At 37.8% G+C, this 17,820-nt stretch overlaps 1 protein-coding gene across 2 annotated transcripts in view; it reads right to left on the bottom strand.

Moving 5' to 3' along the window:
- TRPC6 (transient receptor potential cation channel subfamily C member 6) overlaps positions 1 to 17,820 on the bottom strand; it is a gene marked incomplete at both ends in the record, with an annotated part of 115,929 nt that overhangs the window by 47,237 nt on the left and 50,872 nt on the right. For both annotated transcript variants that reach the window (XM_082843913.1, XM_082843914.1), the window contains one exon: positions 1,274 to 2,048. In XM_082843913.1, the coding sequence (XP_082700039.1) occupies positions 1,274 to 2,048 (775 nt within the window). The remainder of the gene's footprint in view (positions 1 to 1,273; positions 2,049 to 17,820) is intronic.

Here is a 17,820-nt window from a genome sequence, read left to right as displayed (position 1 = left end):
AGGTAGCTAAAGGAAAAGCAGCATCCTCCATTCTGGGGGCCATTGAAAGGTTCCAGTCACCATTTACCTCCCCCTCCCTGCCTGGATGGATAGGACCCAAGGATAGATGGACACATGACATACCATGCTGGGTTTAATAGTGTTCCTGCAATGACAGAGGCACCAAGAAACTGCACAGGAGAGACCCCCAAAGTGTGGAATGTAGAGACATGCTTTCTCATAGCATAGAGAACAGAGAAAATAAAATCAATATTTATCTTTGTGTAATACTGTATTTGATGAATCAGGCCTGATTCCAAGCAGTGTATAGCTGAGTATTGGAGAAAACCTCACCCTAAATAACAGTAATGTACAGCAGAACGTGATGAACACTGTAAGACAGGTCAGATAACCTATAGAGGGAATTTAAAGGTGTATGTGTGTAGGTGTGTGACCTTAGACTAGGAATCTGAACTTTCACCCTTTCCAGATGTAGCACAAACCATGGGGAAAATGGCAGCATCTGACACGGTATCTCTCCACTTACCTTTTATTCAGAGACTGCTCAAACTTCCCTCGAAGCGACTACTTCTTCCATATCTACAAGTTTTGTTTTGGATGTTACCTTGGCCTAAAATATCTTCTTCCTCATTCTCTGCCTTCCAAAATGCTACTCATTCTGCCATATACAGCTGAAACACCATTTTACATGTAACTTCCCTGACACCTAATGTGAATTAAATACTGCTTTCTCTGAACCGCTACAGCACACAGCTTATAGCCCTATCTAGTAGTTTCATTTCTCTTTATACCATATTTATGCATGCATGCATCTGTCTCTCAAGTCAAACGATGACTTCCTTTATCATATTCATCTTTCTGACCTCAACAGCAGCTATCACCATGCTCTGAATATAGAAACAGTGTTTTACAGTAGACAGAATCTGGGTTTTAGAGATCAGCTTCCATGGATTCTGATCCCAGCTCTGTCATTTTACCAGTTGTGGATCTTGGGCCTTACTTAACCTTTCTATGCCTCCATTTCTGCATCTGAAAAGGAACTAAGATCTTCTCAAGGTTGTGATAAGAATTAGACATAATAAATGCAAAATGTCTAGTGTATAGTAGATCATCTCCAAATGGCAGTGATCACAAATTTTACTCTATATAAAAATGAGCTTGTTGGCAAAAAAAAAAACATGTAAAATTGCCTACTGTCTACGATACCTAACAGGGTGTGAGTACATAGTGGAAGCTTGTAAATATACCTTGACTTCGACTCTTAAAGACCTACCTTGAACTCTTTCTCAATGTTGGCCAGCACTGCCAGCTCATTGCTAAGTTCTAAAGCTGTCATGACTGGATCTTCACTAGACAATGACAGGTAAGCTGGGCTTGCCAGGCCTTTGTAGGCATTAATTCTAGATCTGGAATGGCTGAAGGAGTCATGCTTCTGTTTCTGGTTGCATTCGCTGCACTTGCAGAAATAGTCATGAGGCCGTTCAATCCTAGCACCCTTCCGCAAGAGGGTGTGCACAATTTCATATTCCTGGCAGTGGGCAGCCAGAACGATTGGAGTCACATCATGGGAGAACCGTGTTCCGTCTTCATCATAGGCATAAAAATCATCTTGCTGGAGTTCAGACTGACTGGGGCTGGTTGCTAACCGCTTGCCTTCAGCAAAAGCTGGATGACTGAGAATGGCTTCCACAATCCGAACGTAACCTTTACTAATAGCTAAAAGTAAGGCATCCCCAACACGAGACAGATTTTCTTTCTTGAGAAGAAGTTCTGTAATTTCCAGATGTTCATTGGCCACTGCCAGCTGCAGGGCATTCTGGCCCATGTAATCCACACAGTTAACATTGAGTGAGAGGCATTCTTCTAACATCTTCCTTACCACTGGGATGTTGCCATATTCAGCTGCATCTAAAAAGCGTTCCTCCTCAATAGATAGGTTTGTTGAGTGATCATTAAACATGTATGCTGGTCCTCGGTTAGCTAACCTTCTCCCCTTCTCACGGAGAACTGTCTGCCGCCGGTGGGTCAGTCTATTGTCGGTGCCCCGGCTGTAATAAAATAGAAAGATTGTGAACAAATCATATTAAGAGCATCTTAGTGTGTAAAATGACCTACCATTCATCTAATGCAATCCTCAAGTATATTAGATGTTGTCTCATCATCTCTAGACCAACTATAATACAAATGAAGATGCATTTATTTGTTAATGGATTCCAAGAACTCCTCTTTTGAGAAAGCCAAGCACTTTGCAGATTTTGAAATTTTAATTTGGGGTGGAGATTCTGGCAATTCCCATAATCTCTCTGTGCCATGCACACAGAGATTAATGTGTGTTTTTCAATCGCAGATATTATAGATATAAGAAAGACCCAAAATGTCACCGTTATGACATAGAGTGTAAAAATATAAAAAATAAGTAGGAAAATAGCAAATCCATTCAAGTCAACATATATTTATTGAGTCCCTCCTATGCCAGGGCCAGGCATTATATAAGATCTGGAAAAAAGCAATGGTAAAAAAAAAAAAAAAGAAACCTTTCTGTCCTTAAAAATCTTGTAGTTCAAAGGGAGAAATGAGCAATTAGCACATTACCTTGTTATCAGCTGTTTAATTGTCATGATAAACTTATAGCAGGGGCATCTAACCTACCTTCTGGGAGAAAGTGACATGCTGAAAATGGAAGGATAGCAGGAGTCAGGTGACAGTGTGTTTGGGGAGAGTGTGATGAGGTCAGGTATAGGTAAAGAGCTTTCTCCAGCAGAGGGATCAACTGCCACAGCATAGGTTTCATTAACAAGGACAATTAATGGATTGGATTCTGTTAGGCATTGTTCTAAACATCACTGGTAACTTGAGAAAGTTGTGATCCAGGTGGTAAGTGGGAAGGAATGAGTCTGTGATGGAGACCGTGGTCAAAGAGGAGGCCAGCCTTCAATGTCAGCTTTCGTTCTGTGATAAGAAACAGTGATTCCTCCTCTGATCGAAATGCTACAATGAGGATTTTTTTCCCTAGTGATTCATAACTTTATGTCTTAAGGTGTTTTTGAGTTTGAAGGGCTGAAGCTTTGTCACTATCACTAACTGGAAACCCAAAAAGGACAAGTTCCTGCAGAATACAGAAGAGCCAGGTTAAAGGGGAGCCTGAAGAGAAGAAGAAAGGTGTGATTGATGATTAATGTCATAGATGCTTCTTCTCTTTATAAATGTTCTAAAAGCCATCCCTCTTCAAAGACTGTCACAAACTTCCCCATATAAAGAGAATTTAAATAGATCCAAAGACCCCATAAGCCATCTTCCCCTCCGATGTGGCCAGGCTAAGAGAAACTAATTTTCTTTCCATACTAACCCTTATCCATCTTTATACCAAAGCTCCAGGCAATGTTGACAATGGCAGTGTGATGCCCAAAGAAGTTAGCAAAATGTCAGCAACTCAGAAATAGGTTGTGGCTCTCCAAGGATCTTCAAGAGTCTGCTGCCATATTCACAAAACTTTTTCATAGACTTTCGTTCAGCAGTGAACCCTTTAGCCAGCCATGGCCTCTTCAAAACTAACCAGGCTGATGTTTTACTGACAACTACGTAAATTTTTTTAAAATGACATTAAGGGCCATAGGCAAACATATGCTATAATACTAGTAATTTTTAAGATAGATCTTTAGATAATGTGTCCATAGCTTTTATTAAGTAATAAGAGAATGATTTATATATCTATTTTGCTTTCTATAGCTATTGTTTTGTTTCCGATTCCATTTTAAATTGTACCCAAGTTATGCATGTGCATGTTTACAAACTCTAAAAGCTTGTTACAAAAAACAGCAGTCCCTTATTCTTCACCTTCTCCATATCCTGATCCCCAGAGGAAATACATTTCAACTATTTTAGCTGGTTATTTTATAATTTAAATCCTTACATCCATATAACTTCATAATATTGCTATTTCTTGCTTTTTCAGATTTGGTATTATCTACAGACTTCCCATTATGAAAGCTGAGTATTTAGCTCACTTTCACAATCTCCCACCTTACCTTCACATCCTTCTCTCTCTCTCTCTCATACACACACACACACACACACACACACACACACACACACACACACACATGCTTCATGGTCCCTTATCATTCCAGTATAGTTATATCATAACTTTTGTTAGGTAGCTATTTACATTATGACAATGCAGGTGCTAGCTATAGCTATGACAAGTAGTATATACTATACTGTGGTGTCTTTTCTGGTACAGCTTCCCTGTGTCCTGCAACCTAGTCTTTAAAAGTCATCTTTCTGTATTCATATGCTTAATGTTCTACGTATTTATGAAATTCAACAAAACTAATCTCCTTCATTATAAATCTTCTTTTAATACATTCAACATACTATGTGTTTTTTTTCAATTTTAGCTTCTTGAAGAATCTCCCTGTCACCTTCTGATCTGCTCATCTGGACCAGTTGCTATCTAGACTTGGTGAATATTTGTTGTCTTTGAATCTTCCTTTTAGCATCATTCCAAGGATTCTGTTTGCTTTGCTCTTGTGTTGGGTTCCTTACTGTCTGTATCCCAGATCTTCCTCTTTTTTAGTTTACTCCCTGGAGGATGGAGTACATCCTCCAGGAGCTGACTGAGAAAGCAGGCATAGGAAATAAATTTCTTGAAATGTTGCATGTCTAAAAATGACTTTGTCTTACCTCCAAACTTAATTGGTAGCTTGGCTGGGTAGAGAATTCTAGAATGACAATAATTTTGAAAGTCTGGTTCTGTTAGATTCTAGTTTTTGTTAGTTGTTATCAAGGAATATGATTCTAGAAATTCTCTTTCTCTCTGGTGCCCTACAGTTACATGGTCTTTGTTATTGAAGGGAATCTCTTTTCCTCTCTAGTTCTAGGCACTCAGTAAAACTTTTAATGTGGAAAAACATGTCCTTCTTTTCTGAAGAATATTTTTGATTTATTTCTCTGATAGTTTTGATTCTTGCTTACAGTGTTCTTTGTTTCTGGAACTCCTTTGTTTTGGATGTTGGACATTCTGGAATATCCTTTTACTTTTTTATCTTTTCTCTTCTATTTTCCAATGGTTTATCTTTTTGCATTGTACTCTGAAATATTTCTTCAACTTTATCCTCTAATATCTTTTGAAAATTTTTTTCTGCTATTACATTTTTAATTTTTAAGAACATCTTTTATTCTTCAAATGTTTCTGTTTATAAGATCTTTTCTGCTTTCAAAGACACAGTATCTTATCTAATTCTGGGGACATCAGTGATAAAAACTCTAACACAGATCAGAACACTTCAGAGAATTTATTCCTAAGTCACTTTTCTTATGTCTGTTTTTATATTTTATATTTTTTATGTTTGTTTAATACTTTATATTAAAGTTATTCCTCAGGGCTTCCCTGGTGGCGCAGTGGTTGAGAGTCCACCTGCCGATGCAGGGGACACGGGTTCGTGCCCCAGTCTGGGAAGATCCCACCTGCCGTGGAGCGGCTGAGCCCGTGAGCCATGGCCTCTGAGCCTGCGCGTCCAGAGCCTGTGCTCTGCAACGGGACAGGCCACACAGTGAGAGGCCCGCGTATCGCAAAAAAAAAAAAAGTTTTTCCTCAAATAACTAGTGATCCTTAGGAGATATTCTTTTCCATTTAAAAAAATAAATATTATTTCTAATGTCTTTACAAAGAGAATGTAATTTTCTCCTACAAGAATCAGCCAGCGTCTAATGTTGATTTTGGCAAAAGGTGACTCTTGACATAGAAGCGAGTTTCTAGAAGAGCAGCATTATTTCTGAGTTAACAGGATGGATGAAGTGAAAGAGATGAGAAGTCACCAAGATTTGTTGCATGAGCAACCATCCATCATTTCCTTCTGAAATTCTGAACCTTCTTCCCTTTTTCAGTCACTTTTCTGACTTCTAATAACCTTGTTAGCCTTTCACTTCCTCTCTTGTCTTCTGTATAAATTACTTTCCATAGTTTCTGTTGTAGACAAGAGGAAGTTCAAAGATTACAGGGAGGGGACGTATCTGTTGAACATGGTTAATGCTTTGAAAATGAAAACCTGTAAAATTAAAGGAGAAAAGAGCTAGGATCAGGGGATTTATAAAAGTGAGATGAAAGTACTGGTAGCACAAGAAAGGTTTTTGTGTAACTAAAAAAAAAGGACACAAAATAATGCCAAATACCAAAAGACAAAGGATCAAGCCTCTTTTTTGTTCTTTTTTTCCCCGTAAGATTGAGAGAAATAATTATACCAGACTAATTTACAGGATTACTTCTAGGGTCAATTGAAATTATGAATGTGGAAAGCACTTAAATTTGGATTTCATCATTTTTACAGACATAGGAATATGCGTTTATATGAAGAAGAAGGACACTGACTTTATAATTTTTCAGCTGTTATTCAATTAGAAAACCCACGAAAAGCCAAGGACTGTGATGGTAATTGATATAAGTGGTTTTTGTCTTTTTATAGAAAGAAAAATTATGATTAGCAACTTTACTCATATTTCAATTTCTTTTTGTTGTTGTTTTTTTTTTTTTTTTTTTGGTACGCGGGCCTCTCACTGTTGTGGCCTCTCCAGTTGTGGAGCACAAGCTCCGGACGCGCAGGCTCAGCGGCCATGGCTTATGGGCCCAGCCGCTCCGCGGCATGTGGGATCCTCCTGGACCGGGGCACGAACCCGTGTCCCCTGCATCAGCAGGCGGACTCTCAACCACTGCGCCACCAGGGAAGCCCCTCATATCTCAATTTTTAACCTAGTTTCCAAAGTTTTATTTGTTCATATAACACGTCTAAATTTACATTGAGGTAGAATAAGCCTGAGTTGTAACATTTTTTAATTCTAAACTTTTAAAATAATGATTTATGATTTTAATGTTATTAATTTGAATAATGGCAAGTTCTATACTGGCAAGGCACTAATCCTAAGGATATATCCTATTTCCTTCTAAACTATTATGGCTTTCATACCTATAACTTCCATCCTTTTGAAGAACAGGAGAGACATTTCCAGGGAAAATGTTTTCTTCAGTTTCAAATCTTTTCCTGTCTCTATCACAAATTTTAATCATTTGCAGTTACATAAATTTCAGATATGTTTTTATTGAAAGGCCTGGATCATCATCATCTCTTTAGCACTCAATGAGAAAGCCAGATAAAGAATGTTTACAGAGGTGTTTAAGATTGTTTTAGGAAGAAAACTCTTAAATGTACAATGAAGGCAGTACTCCTTGCATGGGTAGTGAGATAAAGGGAAAGTGCTTGCACGTTGACAAAATGCATCCTTTACTGTCTCCTTATCATTCCCAACTGCAGTCTAAAGAAGCAACAAAAGGCTTCATGTATAGTATTTTGTCATAAGTGGTGCTGCTTAATCCTTGTTGAAACGCAAAAGCAAAATGTGTAAAACAGCTTTTTAAATGACAAACATTTGAAGCCTTTCAAGAAAGATACTAGATGTTGCCAGATTATAGAATGGATTTTATAAGGCTATATTATAGAATTGTACATTAATTGCAAATGTAACCTAGAAAAATCGTCTACTAGAAAGAGGAACAATAGCCCAAAGCACTATGTCAACAAAAGACACATTTTCGTTCCAGTTAAAGGGCACACTTTTGCAAAGTGGGCTCTTCTATTTAAGAAAAATATTTATTAAGATTGTTTTCTTCATCCTTTTAGCTACATTTAGCATGGCTGAATGTTCAGTAACCTACATATTCATGACTGTATTTTTGTAATTTGCTTTATCACAGTACATAAATACCAGTTCTAGGAAGAATGTATCTAGCCACTCCCCCATGGTACTCAAATATTGATTAGGTCATGGAAACAAGTTTTTACATACCTCATTTTCCTTATTCTTTTTGCTGGCAGAATAGTGCCTGTTGCCCCAGATAGTGAGAGGTGGAATAATCCATCTCTACTGAAAGTGCCAGCAATGTGAATTAGCTTTTGAGTCAAATGGACTGTGTGCTTGAGGCCAGAGCATGTGCAGTAATTTCCTCTACATCCTGTTCAAATATGATGCACTTTTATCAAATAGAACTGCTTCTATACAAACTAAGCTCTATATTAAGTATCTAGCTTCACTTTTATTTTTTGCTTCAAAAATCCTTGAAATATTTAAATAAAGCACAATTCTACTAAAGCAGAAGTGTTGAAACATAAATGGCATGTAACTATTCCAGGCAGCATGGAAGAGCCACAGGAGTAGACTTTTAGATGTATCCTAGGAAGGTGAAAATTAAGAAAATTCTAGAATGTATATTTTATTACATGCACAATTATCCATGGGAAAAATTACATGCACAATTATCCATGGGAAAAATTAGACGTAGATATTTAGAGATTAACAACAAACACAACTAGCAATTTTGCATACTACTTTAGGAGGATAAATGATAAAAGTAATTTTATTCTAATTTTATAACAATGAGACTGTTTTTACTCTACTTAATCTCTAGCCACACATTCCTGGTCCTTCCTCTGGGGTTGAGGGAGCAATAAACAATCAGAGTGGTTTTCCTTTCTCCCACGAGAGCAAGGACTACTTTGTCTTATTCACCACTGGATTCCCAGTACTTAGTAGAAAGGCACACTGCAAGTGCTCTGTACATAACTTCAAATGCATGAGTCCCTCTTGTCAAAGGAATAAAAATCAAAGACTGGGCTTCCCTGGTGGCACAATGGTTGAGAGTCCGCCTGCCGATGCAGGGGACACGGGTTCGTGCCCCGGTCCGGGAAAATCCCACATGCCGCGGAGCGGCTGGGTCCGTGAGCCATGGCCTCTGAGCCTGCGCGTCCGGAGCCTGTGCTCTGCAACGGGAAAGGCCACAACAGTGAGAGGCCCACATACTGAAAAAAAAAAAAAATCAAAGCCTGTTTGCCCTCTATTAAGCCAATAGCAAATCACCACGACATGCAACCCTACAAAAAAAAAAAAAAAAAAAAGGAACACAACATGAAGGTTTAACCACAATGTGTCCTGGAGTACATATAATAGTTTGCATTCATTTCAAATAAGCATCAAGCTAGCGAATGAAGAAAATTGAAAGGCATATTTTTTAAATGGCATCCTTGTGACTTGTCTTTGATCCAGAAGTGGAGATTTTCTTGTCCTTAAAGTTAAAACTAATATTCTCTCACCTCTATTGCTCTGTCTATCCTTGACACTGCACATAGAGCATAACCACCCATCTTCACACCCATCTTCACAATGCATTACCAAATCCCTTTAACCTCCAGATATTTTTCAAAGTAACAGTTCTTTATTTTGATTCAGTTAGCTTCGATTTTCCCCATGGACTCCCCTCATTTCATCAAATACTAACGTTCTATTTGATCAGTCACACTACATCACAACACTGCCTTACTACTTTGAGAAGCAAAATGATAGAAACCTGAACTGTCTGTCACTTTCAGTTGGGAACCAGCAAAAGTGTGACTGAAAAATGTCTTGTGCATGTTATATATTTTTTGTTTGTTTATTTTTATCACCAGTTGGCATCTCACTTGTACAAAGTAGAAACCAAACTATATGAGAAAATGAAAACATGAGTAAATAATGGAACAGTTATAGAAACTTTACTTTTTGTAAAACAACTAAGTCTGAAATGTCATTGTTTCTTTTCAGCCTTCAGCTTGTGGTTTATTTCATGTGTCATGTCATCCTTCTTTGAAATGCTCTTTTGTAGATCTCTGGGCACATGCATTTATTTTGATCTATTTTGACAGAGTACTCTTGGAAATATAAAAAAGTTTATGTCTAATACAAGCAAGATATACCCCAATTATCTCATCAAAGAAACAGGTTTAAACCTTTTGCTTCTATTATCAACAGCCATCATAGTCCTGTGTATTACACAAGCATATTATCCTGTTCAACAATAACTTCTGTATAAGACAGATTCCAGGCAGAAAAAAGACAAAATACCTAAATTAGGCAATCTGACAACTTTAATGAAGAGACTCTAGGAATGTGTTGGCAGAAGTTTGTGAAATCCAGCATGGTGCCCTACAGTACCTGGTCTAGGACAGTGTAGGCTTCAGCCTGAAGGGGCAAAAGGAAGAAGAAGTTACAAGCAGTTAAACAGGGTAACTGTAAGGCAAGGGCCACTTGACAGCATTTCTGACCTTTGGTTGAGGGTAACAGCCAACCCACCAGGAGAGAGCCAGTGGAATTGATACCCTGACCTCACTCTCCTGCCCTCTGATATGATGGAGGGGCTCTCCCATGGGCTGTACCCAACCCAAGGGCTGGGGACAAAGGAGCCCACTGATACCGTCTACACAGTCTGCATTGATGCCAACCTGCCAGGCAGAGGAGAGTGTGCAAAGGGTGGAGAGTGGACCATGAGAGCGAAGCCAACAACACCCAACACATACTCTCTAGGTGAATTTGACTTTGCCATGATTATATCCTTCAGAAATCACTGATGAAAACATATGCATAGAGAAAATGATGTGTTTAATCTTTTATTATGAGTCACTGATGCATCATCAGTTCTCACCTTTCTGAGCTTAATTTTCCCTCTATAATCTATCTGTCAGGAAAGATACCCACATTCAATTTCAGGCAGTCCATTATTTTAAAAAATGAGCCTTTAACTAAGAATCATCCATCCAATTTAGGCTTAGGAGGAACAACTCTGATTCTGAGGATGAGAAAGTGGGTAATGTGATATAGAAACATTCAGAATTGTTTAGATTGTGTGTTCAGCACAGGCTGAAGCTGCTGACTGCTCGAGATAACAGTGCTAGACTGCAATAATAGATCTGGAACATGCTCTCAATCTCTACCTCCAGGGCTAGATCCAACCACTCATAATGTGGGTTTAAGTCTATATGCACCTGGAATGTATAAGAGAGTACAACTACAGAGAAAGATGACTAAAGGATGCAGCACATAGTTTAATTTATTTAGAAAATAAAATTATGGAATGCCTTTCTTTGCTGCTGATTCAGCACAATTTTAGATACCACTATCACACCTCACATCCACCATCAGGATCTTAACAGATCACTCACTCATCAGTTCAAATATTTGCACTTCCAGGCACTATGCTAGGCACACGGGGGACACAGCAAGGAAAGACACTTAAGGCATGGCAGAAAAAAGAGAAAAGTAAACAGAAGATTAGAGGGTGATGCATGTTATTAAAGAAAAGGTATAATGTGCCATATAAATGAATAACAAGGAGTTTTCAACTCAACCTGTTGGTCAGGGAAAGCCTTCTGAAGACATTTCCCTTCTTGTAAGAAAGAAGGAAAAGTTAGCAGAAGGGATGGAAGAGGAGAAAAACACTCCAGGCAAAGAGAACCATACTTGTTTGTATAAGTCAGTAGTCTAGAGAAAATGGAAAGATGTCCATTATGGTGGGAATGTACAGGAGTTCCCTCCCCCAAGGGACTTCTTATTCCTGGCTCAGTTTAACTGAAAATTGAGGGCTCAGGGTTTAGAAGCTGAGGTCTGGGTTCCATTGTTGACCTCAGTTCAACACATAGCATTTATACCTTAGGGCAGAAAGGTGAAAATTTAGGTAACTCACAACCAGCTAAGGATTCCATTTTAGGAGATTCAAGCTTCAGAACTCAACTATTGGGTCTCCAGCTCAAGGGGTTTTGTTCTGAGGCATTTGGAGCTTACATAATTCAAGTTCACAAGTTTAGGAAAATTAAGAACAAATTTATGGTTGCTGAGAACTGAGTCTTTAGGGATCTGGACTTGAGGCAACTCTGGGGAGCTATGCCAAATACTGGGAAGAACATTGCTTTGAAGAAAGAAGGACTTTGTTGGGAATCTGGACTCTGTCATTTACTAGCTATATCATCTCTCTGAGCATCAGATTCCTTAGCTATTAAATGGGTGGATGGGGGGTGGGGAATAGTAGTTACTTTGCAGGGTTACTATGAAATTGGTGACTCATGACATTCAGCTTAAGGCAGTTCGACGCCTCATCTCTTATGGACTTCAAACCCTTCTTAACTATAATTGTTCAAAGCTTTCCAGTTTGAAGATGTTCTGTTTAATAAACAAGGTGGAAGGTAAGCAGTCATTAAATGGCTTTCCTTTCCCCAATGCAATCCCTTAAATTTGTACCATGTGCCTAAAATAACAGATTGACCATTCCTTGTTTTTCTCCTTGCTCTGTATGTAAACATGGCTAACAAGCCATTTTCATTGCCTGAGGTTTTTTTTGTTTAATCTTTAAAATATTCTGTACTTCATTCTTGCTCACACTGTTCTTAAACTATGTTCTATTCTTTTATCTTCATCCCTTGATTGTGTATTTCCCTTACCCTTCTCGTATACATGAGCTCTTTTTTTTTTTTAAGATTTTTTTGATGTGGACCATTTTTAAAGTCTTTATTGAATTCGTACAATATTGCTTCTGTTTTACGTTTTGGTTTTTTGGCTGTGAGGCATATGGGATCTTAGTTCCCCAACCAAGGATCGAACGCTCACCCCCTGCATTGGAAGGTGAAGTCTTAACCACTGGGCTGCCAGGGAAGTCCCCCTTACATGTGCTCTTAAAACCCAAATCCATCTTCAATTTCTAGTGCCAAGCACAAGCCAGGCACAAAATGTCTATGAATCTACAAGTGAATGAATAAGTAATAGAAAGAAAAAAGGATGAAAAGAAAAATTAATGGAGAGCATTCTGTTTTGTCACATTTTTAGGAGTTTCCCAACCCATTTTATTCCATATCAAGAACTTATTTTTTACTATACAATTAGAATATCATTTATCATCAATGATCAAATGTATAACAACCATACTACACAAGCTTCCTGTGCTGTCAGAGAGTCAAATTTTGAAAAGTGTATCCTTTATTTACCAAGTAAGGGTGACTCTTCATAATGTCCCTGCATCATTAGGCAGTTGAGGGGAAGGTAGACAGACTACTCTGTAGGTGTAACCACATCTGCTTCACTTCCTACAAAATGACAGTGTATTCATTTAGGATTTCTCCTACCCAGAAGGATGTAATCTAATTAACAACACATCAGGTTTTAGCTCATGAATCTGTGGGATAAAATAATTTTATGTCTGAATATTAGAATGGTCACAAGGCTAAATCAACCAATTTTTATATACTCACTTGATACAGCTAAGATCTTCCAATAATCCACAATGCTCTCTTTTAAATAGGCTGGTTCCTTTGAAATATAGGGCAAAGTGTTAGAAATCATCATAAATAGTAAATGTTGCCTCAATGACTTTCAAAACTAATCTATATAACTTTGTCCTTTATACCATTCCTAGTATAGCAACGTCAGACTTTGTAAAGCTACACATTTTTTTCCTCATCCTGTGACCAAATTAGTAAGTTTTCATCAAATGCTTCAGATTCACAGTGGTTTAAAGCACAAATGCTTGAGTAACCCGACATGGATTCAGGTTCTGATGTGCCCATTTTTTGACTCCCTGGCTTCCTCCAAAATAAGGATAATAATGACCCTATTTCACAGGATTTGTGGGAGGATTATAATAATGTATGTATTTTATTTGGAAATATCAGTTATAGCCCTTGCATAATACTAAGTGCTCTGCAAGTCTTAAGGAAGCTTAACAATCTTATGTAGTTTGTACTTATTATTCTCATTGAGGTAAAGATAATGTAAAGCATTTACTACTTGATAATAATAAGTGCTCAATAAATAGTCTTAATTTTTATTACTATTCTACTGTATTTTAAAATAATTTTTACTTGTAATAAATTCAAATATACTTGTCCACCCTCAGTGAGAATGAAACATGGCAACTTGCTAGAGTTTGATTTTGAGCATGCCAATTGTGTCAAGTAAAGTTGTAAGTTCACTATATAGTTACTATAATTTTTCTAGCTTTATAAATAAAATTTTATAAAATTTATATAAATAAAATTAAAACACATGTGCAATGTTGGTAGGAATGTAAATTGGTGCAGCTGCTATGGAAAACAGTATGGAAGTTCCTCAAAAAATTAAAAATAGAACTACCATATGATTCAGTAATCCCATTTGGGTATGTATTCAAAGAAAATGAAATCACTATTTCAAAAAGATATCTGCGTCCCCCCATGTTCATTGCAACATTATTTACAACAGCCAAGACATGGGAACAACTTTAGTGTCCATACGTGGATGAATGGATAAATAAAATGTGATGTATATATATACAATGAAACATTATTCAGCTGTTAAAAAAAAAAAAGGAAACCCTGCTATTTGCAACAACATGGGTGGGCACCAAGGGCATTATGCTAAGTAAAATAAGTCAGACAGAGAAAAAAAAAAAACACTGTACAATCTCACTTATATGTGGCATCTAAACAAAGCACCACAAAACAACAAAAAACCTGAACTCATAGACACAGAGAACAGATGGGTGGTTGCCAGAGGCAGGGGGTAGGGAGTGGGGTCAAAATGGGTGAAGGGCGCCAAAGGTACAAACTACCAGTTATAAGATAACTGAAAGTTGATAAGGGAGTGGATCTTAAGAGTCATCATCGGGCTTCCCTGGTGGCGCAGTGGTTGAGAGTCTGCCTGCACATGCAGTGGACACGGGTTCGTGCCCCGATCCTGGAGGATCCCACATGCCGCGGAACGGCTGGGCCTGTGAGCCATGGCCGCTGAGCCTGTGCGTCCGGAGCCTGTGCTCCTCAACGGGAGAGGCCACAACAGTGAGAGGCCCACGTACCGCAAAAAAAATATCCTCACAAGAAAAAAATATCTGTAACTATATGTGGTGATGGATGTTAACTAAACTTATTGTGGTGATTATTTTGCAATACATACGAATGTCAAATCATTAAGTTGTACAGCTAAAATTAATACAATGTTATGTCAATTATCTCTCAACAAAAAACAAAATAATATAAATACAATTATTGGAAAAACACTTATGAACATATATTTTATATTAATTTGACTAGAACTGGGAGGATGAGAACCGACAACTACTGGGGTTTATTATGTGTCAGTCACTTTATAGATGTTATTTTATTTAATTTTCACTGCAGTTGGTAAAGTTGGCTTTGTTACTTCCACTTTACACATGAAGAAATGTTCGGTGATCAATAGGGATCAGAAATGGTATGCATAGGGAAAAGTGTTGTTTCTGTTGTTGTTATATTTTTAATACAGCTGAAAAAAAAAGCTAAGACTGAGTACCTTAAGAAAATGTTTATGAATTCTCTACAGTACCTAGAACTAGTTATGATCTATAGAACACTCCTTGAGTTCATACTAGTAACAAATAGTAAAGCAAGATTGTAAACTTAGCTTTGCAGATATTGTATTTCATTTTTTAAATCTTATTTTTATTACTGTGAAACATACATGCTGAAAAGAGCTACGATTTAAGTTTAATAATAAAATTAACACCATTTACCAACCCTGCCCCCCATCTGTCCTCTAAGAATTAGATCACTGATAACTTTGGAAACCTCTGTGTGCCCATTTTGAATTAGTACTATCTCCCCCTGAACTCCAACAAGTGACCACTACACCACTACCTAGCTTTTGGGTTAAACGTCCTCAACTTTATTGCTATAGCTTTTCCATCTTTATATGCCCTAAATAATATAGATCAGTTTGGAAAAATTAAGTACTTAGCACAAACCTGGAAGAATAAGGAAAAGGAAATATTGCCACTGTTACACTGTTGGGGGAAGGCTCCTATGATATGACAAGAAGAGCAGAGTCTGTGGTTCACTGTCTGGCTCCAGCTTCCCTGACAGTTGACAAGGGCCCCTGTAGGTTAGGCAGTGGTGGATCGCCTGGAGTCCTAGGAAACACGGGGCTCACCAGAGCTGCAGCATCTGGCCAGACATCTGGCAAGGCATCTGGCCAGCCTTCTGTTGCTCGTGACAATACTACAGTTATTCTGTAGGAGTAGGTCAAGGCAAATCACCTCAGAGAGGAGAGGGGCTCGCCCTTTTCCTACTTATTCCATAAGTCCTCTAGATGTAGGTTATCAGCCAAGTCTTCACTTCATCTCCTCTTTTGTCTGTATCTTTAAAAACCAATTTCACAAAAACAAAACACTGAATTACACTGGAAGTTACGTAGCAAAACAAGTCGTACTAGCTGTAAAGCTACTAGGTATGCTGAGCCAAGGATGGAATGTGTCTATCTCCATTTTCAGCTACATTCAACTTTTAGAGGCATGGTCAATGAGCTTCTAGTTAAAATGGGACTTTCAAGACAACTTGAGCTATAAAAGTTATATGACTTCTCTAAAGCAAGGGGAAAAGGAAAAAATAAACTCAGTGAAACCAGTAAAGTCATTGCTTTGATACAACACAAAGCAAACCTAGCTGACTAACTTCTGGAGGCTTTGGTATCACGTGAACAAAAAATAAGGGTCTACGATTCTACAGAGTAGTTATTCTTAACTTACAATTCTTCTTTTATGGTAATAATGAGCTTCAGTTCCTATAGTTATAACTCAAACCATTTTTTATTAACTGCATTATATTGCTCTGCTAGAACGTTTATAATTGAGAATCCTGCCCAAGGGTCACAGTCTCTCTAAGCATCCTATTCTATGATTATTATTGCCATCAGTCACTTAGTGAATGTAAGTTACTTAAATGTCTAAATGTATGGGATACATTTCTGCATCACTTTCACTTCATCTACCAAGGCAATAATAGTAGAATCACAGACTGAAAGTATCAGAACGGCACTTAGAAATTGTCTCTTTCAACTTTCTTACTTTTCACGTATCTGCCTTAAATTTTTCCATAAGAGGGAATATATATAAATTATTTTAAAAAATTATATAGTTACCTTTTATATGAGAAAATTGAGGCCCAAAGTAACTTGCCCAATGTAAAATAGCTTCTTATAACCCTGAACTGTTGACTCATTTTCACTCCAAGATGCTATTGCCTTAAAATAAATTAGTTATTTAAAGGAAATTAGTTTCTGGTCCTGTTAAGAGGAACTTTCTTATGATAAAGATCAAATTTAACAAACAACTATTGTTCCTCAGATATTTCCATAGCTGGTGCTAAATTTATTCCCATATAGATTGTGGCCAGGTCAAAGCAGGAAAGGCCAAAGAGTTGGCTGGGTCTATAATCTTCATTTCTTTGCTGAAGCCCAGAGTAGTAATACAATCCATGAGTAAATTCACTCATTGATGTTACTGTGGCACTGAGCCAACTGGGTCACTCCAATGTTTACCACCAATTCAACTCAGAGAAAAGCCTCAGTTTTCCTCTCTGGTCTTCTATTTTCTTGCTTTTAAAGCAATCTCTAAGGGCCATTACAGTTAATACTAATTTGATTCTCTTTATTTTAAATAAGTCGAATATTTATCTTCATTTTCAACAGCTTTGAGGATACAGACTAAGCAGAATAACCTGAAATCAGGTGAAAACTGAGGGAAATCATTCAACAATATGATGTTTTCTCCAAAACTGCTTCTCTTATCTTGTTCCCCATCTCAGTTAATGGCACTCCAATCTTCTAGTTACTCAAGAAAAAAAAATCCCGGTGTTATGCTCCCATCCTAGCCCAGGCCTTTTCGTCTAGATTATTGCTATAGTTTCCATCCTGCTTCCGTGCCTCTTTGCAATCACCACCATCCAAGAAAGACTATTCTTACCACATAGCAAAGTAATACTTTTAAAATGTTAGTTAGATTGTATCACCTCTCATCTCAAAACCCTACAAAGGCTCCCTGTCTCAAAACAAAAGCAGAGTCCTTACCATGACCTATAAGGAAGGCCCAGCACAACCTGACTTTGTATTGGTTCTCTGTATCCACCCTGTATTGGAACCCAACCCCACTCAATCCTTTTTCTCCAGCCACACTGACCTCCTTGCTCTTCC

Source organism: Leucopleurus acutus (assembly GCF_964270905.1).
Source record: "Leucopleurus acutus genome assembly, chromosome: 8".
In the NCBI taxonomy this organism is placed as follows: Eukaryota; Metazoa; Chordata; class Mammalia; order Artiodactyla; family Delphinidae; genus Leucopleurus; species Leucopleurus acutus.
The sequence above is the reverse complement of the archived record's forward strand: the minus strand, read 5'-3'. Positions and strand labels throughout refer to the sequence as shown.